Source organism: Strigops habroptila, chromosome 13 (genome assembly GCF_004027225.2).
Source record: "Strigops habroptila isolate Jane chromosome 13, bStrHab1.2.pri, whole genome shotgun sequence".
NCBI lineage: Eukaryota > Metazoa > Chordata > Aves > Psittaciformes > Psittacidae > Strigops > Strigops habroptila.
The window spans coordinates 13,431,230-13,437,930 of NC_044289.2; the positions used below are offsets into that span (position 1 = coordinate 13,431,230).

General features: G+C 43.7%; 1 protein-coding gene across 1 annotated transcript in view; it reads left to right on the top strand.

The window, feature by feature from the left end:
- The window catches only part of NTSR1 (neurotensin receptor 1), a 57,061-nt gene extending 52,250 nt beyond the window's left edge, over positions 1-4,811 (top strand). The window contains exon 4 of the mRNA XM_030502700.1: positions 58-4,811. Within this exon, the coding sequence (XP_030358560.1) occupies positions 58-307 (250 nt within the window). The 3' untranslated portion in view covers positions 308-4,811. The remainder of the gene's footprint in view (positions 1-57) is intronic.
- Positions 4,812-6,701: the final 1,890 nt, after the last annotated feature.

The window sequence follows — 6,701 nt, forward strand, 5'->3', positions numbered from 1 at the left end:
TTTGAATTGAGTTCTCCACACTCTACTTAGATTTTTATCTTTCATCTGTTCTTCCAGTTCCCTTTTCAACTTCTACCACTACTTCTACATGCTGACAAACGTCCTCTTCTACATCAGTTCGGCAATCAACCCCATCCTCTACAACCTGGTATCTGCAAACTTCCGACAGATCTTCCTCTCCACACTCACGCTCCTGTGCCTGCCATGGAGAAAGAAGAAGAAACGACTGGCCTTCACCAGGAAATCCAACAGCATCTCCAGCAACCACACATTTTCCAGCCAGGTCACAAGGGAAACTACATACTGAAGCCAAAGGAGGAAGGGAAACGCATTTCATCGTGGAGTCAAAACTTGAGAGAGGCCTCTGTGACTTTCATGCATGGTCTCCAAATTCACGTAACACAAATGTGTTTAGCAAAGTCATTTCTGTTGGAAAAATAGGCTTCATTCTGCCAGTAACTTTGAGGTTATTTTAAAGCATTGGCCTTGCCTCTTGTGAGTAATGTCTACACGTTTTGTAACTTCAGTCTGGCATAAATCAAGATGCAGTGTTAACTGGGAAGCCAAAATATGTTAAACTTAGGCAAAATCATACTGCATTCATCCTTTTCTCAATGCAGAGATGCCATGTTCACATCCAAGGGTTTGAGATCCCATCTCTTGGTGGCGCTGAGCAGAGAGTCTGATGAGGAGAAAGCAGTTTTGAACAGAAAAGGATGTTTTTGGAGAATGGACATGCTCTTCTATGGGATGTTCAATGAACGAGGAGTGAAAACTCAGGGAGCCAGGTGGTTACTTTAGGAATATATCTACATTATGAGTAATATGACCTAGGTGCTCAAGAGAGCCTCTCTGGCTCCTTGGAATTAAATAACAACGTATGATGCCTTACCTAGGTTGGGGTGGCTGTGGCCCCGGGGAAGAGGGGTCACCTTTCACTTTAGGGCACCTATAGTGCCTGGCACAGTGAACCCCTTCTCTCGCTGGTATTGGTACTGCAACATCAATAAAAAACGAACTCTCTGGCAAAGTCAAGAATGCAGAAACTGTGCCCAGCTGGAGCACCAAAAATGAACAGAAATGGAAAATCTTCCTTTTTCCATACAGCCAAATCCTACTTTTAACCAGAGAGAGTGGTTAGCTGGCCTGCATTAAGAGGTGAGAAAATGTCAAGCTCTGTGGACCTTCAGATTTTTCCCATTCTTATTCCAGTTTTACTTGTTTCTTCACCATTTTCACAAAGCTGATGGCTCAGAGGTCACATCATTTGTAGGCAGCAGGGCCTCTTGTTCCGCCTATTATTTCTTTTTGCTACCAGACCTGTTGTCACCCTGATCTGCACAAAAGAATCTTCAGACAGTGCAAATGGAGAACACAAGAAGGTCTAAACCGGGGAGTCTTAGCTCTAAAATAGCTTTCTTTTAACAAGACAAAGGAACAGAAACAAGACCTGAAAATTCTTTTTGACATGTCTCAGTTGGTCAGGAGAGGTAGCATCAGCTTTTCCCCTATATGGTTCCACCTCTAACAGCCCACTGTGTGGTGTAGCAAATTGCTCCAGAGCCTTTGGTACCAGAAATCACAGGCCTCTGGGACAAGCTAAAGGGCTTTCCCTGCTGTCACATCACCAGATGGTGACCTGCATGAACCTGGAACCAACCCATCATCCTGAGCAGTCTCTGCTGTGATTTTGCTGGTGGTGACCTTGCATCTCCTTTCACACCACACTTTGTTAGGAGAGCAGGGCTTGCCTCTTTATGATGACATATGAGAAGAGCCACTTGGCTCAATTCTGCTTTCTGGTCCCATGCCACTCTTCAGCTAACAAGCACCCTTGGTACGTAGCAGAAGTCTTAATGATGGAGATGCGGATCTAGTCCCAGTGAACTACCACAGTGATGGAGACCGCTTACTGATCCACTGGGTACCGGTGAATTCTCCTGCTATAGATGTACTATCATAGAATATCTCTGGTTGGAAAGGACTTATGAGCATCATCGAGTCCAGCCCCCTGGGCTAGTGGTTTAAGTCTTATTGGGCTTAGGATGTAGAGAAAACAACCATGGGGCATTTGTTGTAAGTCGTTAGTGAAAGCCATTTGCTTTTGAGGAATTTATAACCTGGCAGTTGTAGAGACCTAGCTACCATCATAGACCTGGCTACCATCAGCCATGACCCCCAGCCACACCAGCGATGGGAGATTACTTTAATGCCTAGTACAGAACCACTCCAAAAGAAAGGGCTCAAAATAGAAGTCAGTGAGGCTTCAGTTTCAGTTTCTTCTGATTCAGCCAAACTGCAAGCTCTGTTCTGTCATGCCTTCTAATTTCTTGCCCCTGGTTGTACCAGAGGGCAGAGATTATAGCTGAAAAAGCACTTCAGTTGTTCATGCACAGCTGACTCCTCTTTGGCAAAAAAAACAGGTAATGGCACACACAAAAGAATAAAGAAAGAAGAAAGCAAAAAGGTGACTGGTCTCTTTGGAAGGAAATCAGAGAAATCAGCAAATGTCATCTGTCTGTGTGTTAGAGATGGCTTGGGCAGAATGGAGAAAGCTCTAGAAGATCTATACATACTGCCTTGTACAATGAGCAGAAGAAGAAGAGTATTCATGTCACACACTTAAAATTGGCCTTCCAGACAAGACACTTTCAATGTTTCTGGAAAGGACCCACATTTTTTAACTTCACCTCTAAAATGAGTCAACAGCTGGGAGATGGTTTTGGAAACCTCCCACGGAAGCTGTAACTGTTGCTTTGACTTTCTTTAGGATTTAACATCCTGCGTGTCTCAGTTGCTCTTGAAATGTTAAACATTATTAATATACTCCTTCAACACCAACCAGCCTGCTGAAATGTGCTGGGTTATCTTAGAAAACACTGTACAAAAAATTGTTGTTTCACAGAAGATGCTTGTTTTCTTAGATTTTCATTACTGAGATACACAGGCAGAATACAGAATATTTGATCACAGCTCAGAGAAACTGGTGGGTTTATTTCTGGTTTGACATGAAAATGGGAACAAGCTGGAGTAAAAATGAGCTTATCATAAAGTCCACAATGTTTGTTGGGCCACTCGAGTCCTGAAGAGATGACTATGTGGGGGGATTTATCCAAGCGGTTTGCTGGCTTCTCCAGCTCTGTTCCTGCAATTTAACATGGGAGCAGACCTAAGTCTATGGCCTTAATCTGAGATTGCAGCTAAAAGCTACCTCTTTCACTGGCCAAATCTGACTACCTTGACCTGAGAAGTGTAAATCACAGCTGATTTATCCTCTCCTCCCTCCTCACCTAGTTTTGCTATGTTCAACCTTGATATTTAGCTCCCTTGAGCTCAAAGAAGTGAGGATAACTCACTGCAAGATGCTGTGGTTTTGTAAAGGAAAGCATGATACCATAGAGAAGAAAAAAGTACCAACTGCCCAGTATATACCAGAAAAATAGTTCTTTCCATGCCTTTTAACAACAGTTGAACTACTAACTCAACAAGGTTTAGCTTTAAACCTAATTGAATATAAGTGGCTTTTGCCATTAGGCAAAATGCATACTCCCATCCTTTGCATTCCTGTCTTGTCTGGGGCAGAGGTGAGTGTTGGAGCAGCACGCTGTTAATCTATGCAAATTTCCTGTAAGTGTTTTGAAATGTTTGTTCCCGCTTTAAGAAGTATCTGTTGAACCCACAGATGTGAAGTGCTGCCAGATGGATCCTGAGAAATTCCCATCTGAAGAGGGTCTATCGAACCACCTCTTTCAAATACTATTTTGAGGTTTTGTTTCTCTTCACAGTGTTCTTGCTAGGGCCATCCATTTGGCAGCGTGTGAAATCAGCTTTACAAAGTCATGATGCTATTTGGAAATCTCCTCCAGACAGGACTTCCTCACCAAAGGCCCAGCACACATCAGTGTTTAAATGCTCTGCTGAGCTTGTCTATTTTGTAAAGTGCATGAGACCTCGCTCCAGTGACTGCGCCTGTAAAGGAGAAAACTAAATGGAAAAGCCAGAGGAGGGTTAGCAGGACACGTGCTGTAAACATGGCAATAGCAGGACCTTTGCATTTATAGCATCAAACATTCAGTGAAATAAAACCCAAGGTGTGCTGTTTCTACAGACAGCTTGCGTTGCTGGTTTGAACCCATCATCATGTGGCTGCCATCCCTACCATGCCCCTGGACAGACATCCACATGACATGAGAGCGCTGGAGCTTTCCTGTGAACACCTTGAGTGCCAGACTGATACCTTCTTGGCTGTGTGGTTTGGTAGCTGTTTAAACAAAGGTGTATCTGCAAGAGCTCGGGCTGGTTCTTATCATTACAGCTCAACCAGTTCTTCTCTTCTCGGTCTGGATTCGTTTAATATGACAACAGGAATTGCTAATCCAAAATCTCATGATGCTGTGTCCTGGCTTTGTGGTCAAGAGTCCTTCCCCAGCTGTGCCACCTGATAGTCCTGCACATATTGTATCTAAATGGCAAGTATTTTTTGAAGTGCACCTTTTTATTTTCTGAGAAACAAAATGTTAATGTGCTTTATTTTCTGTGGCCTGCTGTGCAACGGGGAAAAAAAATGAATGTTACAAGTGAGTCAGCGTCTCCTTTGTAATATTTTCTGTGATAAAAGGAAGGAAGAGGGTGTAAAATCCTTTTGTGTAGCAATGGGAACCACTCTTTCAATGTAACATGCTGTTATTGATACTGTATTTACTGATCAAGCTGTAATGAAATGGTTACTTCTTGATATAGCCTTTGTACTGTATGGTATTTTGTTTTATTTTGTCATTTATTGATCCTAAGAAATAAACATCCAAACTTAAGGCTTGGGCTGGTTGTGCTTGGCATGGCAGCCGTGCCTTTAGCATACAGCCTGCTTAGCAGTGCAGGCTGTCTGGTTGTGGTCTAAACTGGTGAAATCCCATCAAACTCGAGCTGACCTTTGCATTTCCTCTGCAGGAGGGCCCCTGGGTCCTCCTCTCCTACAGTTTCCAAGCAGGCTTCAATGCACTAGGAGCTGTAGGTACAGAGCAAAGGAGACAACCCTCACCCCAAAGAATCCGTTGCTGGAAAACAAAGCAGGTTTATTGTACCCTAACAGTGAGATTTCCCTTCCTACTTTCACTTCTTTTGCATGATCCACTTCCTCCCTGGCATCTCTTTTTCTGACAGGGATATAAATTTTGTGGGAACAGAATACTTGGGTATTGCCCACTATATTAAAGTGTCCTTACACTTAAAGAGCAAAAATCAGTCCTGTCCATTTCCCATGCAGCTCCCGGTTAACACCCTGTTGTGAAACAACTCAGCTGAGCACCAGGAAAATCCACAAAATATTCATAGTCTTTAGCCATTCAACCCTATTGCGTTGATTTCTAGTAGAGGGAAAGTTTGCTTGGAAAGCAGCAACAAAATAAACATTAAATATTTGGAATCGCTCATGCTTGGAAAATCTTCTAAAACCTAGCTAAAATCATTGCCTCTCCAAAAGCATTTTGGTGCTGCTTCTAGAGGAGAAGAGCAGGAACCTCTATTGTCCTTACACCATCAATTATTAAAGAATCATATCATTTATTTTATGGATCCTTTCATTTGGTGTCCAGCCCTGCTCTGTGAAAAGGTGTATCTTCAGTCCACTGCCTGAGTTGCTGCTTTCTTGCCTTCAGTAGTAAAAACCCACACCATGTGGCAATCTCCTTCTTTTCTGGCTGCAGGAGATTCTTGTGCAGGGTACGATGCTCCCAGTGGAGCCTCCATGTCTTAAGCAGAAACCCAGACCACACGAAGTGAAACATGTTGCCCTCTGCTCATGACTTCTCTAGCTCAGGGCTGACTCCTTGACAAGGTAAAACTCCTGGGAACCAGAGCTTCTCATTCCTCCCATGCAACTCTCCCACTCAATGTCACGCAATAGAGCATCACATCACACCCCACCAATGCAAAGGAAAACAAAATGCTTCATACAGTCAATTCATTTCTGCCTTTTTCTATTAGAAAGGCACAAGGGCTGTGCCTCAAGCAATGAGGAATGCCCGTATTTCTCATTTCAATTATAAAAGTAATTTCCATAATTCACAAGAGGAAAATTTCAGGCGCCTTTTGAAACAAATGTTACGTTTTAGTAAATGGCTTCATGAAACGTAATAAACATCCATCCAGGAGTTAATTTATTTAAAATGTCTTTAAATCCTCCTCTGCCTTATTGGATTTGTTTGAACTGTAGATCAAGTTGGAGTATATTCATGAGGGTATTTAAGCAATAAGGCAGCGCATCCTGGTTATTATTACAAGTCTCCTGTGGGCTATGAAGTATGAAGCAGAGCGTGAAGTGACTTTGGGCACTCAAGTGCGAAACCCCTAAAGAAGTACACAAGCACAGACACAGTCCTGAGTGCTGCGGGGTGGCCATACTGAAGTGATGGGATTGTTTCCCAGGAGTAAATCCAGGAAGGGGGAGCACAGAGGGTCCAGCCCAGCCTCTACCAGCTGTAAGCGCAGCACTGGGCTCACTCCGCCAAATGCTGCAGGAAAGGACTGTAAGTATCACAGATGGGTTTGTGTTGGAAGGGAGCTTAAAGCTCATCCATTTCCAACCTTCCACTAGAGCAGGTTGCTCCAAGCCCCTGTGTCCAAGCTGGCCTTGAAGACTGCCAGGGATGGGGCAGCCACAGCTTCTCTGGGCACCCTGTGCCAGCGCCTCAGCACCCTCACAG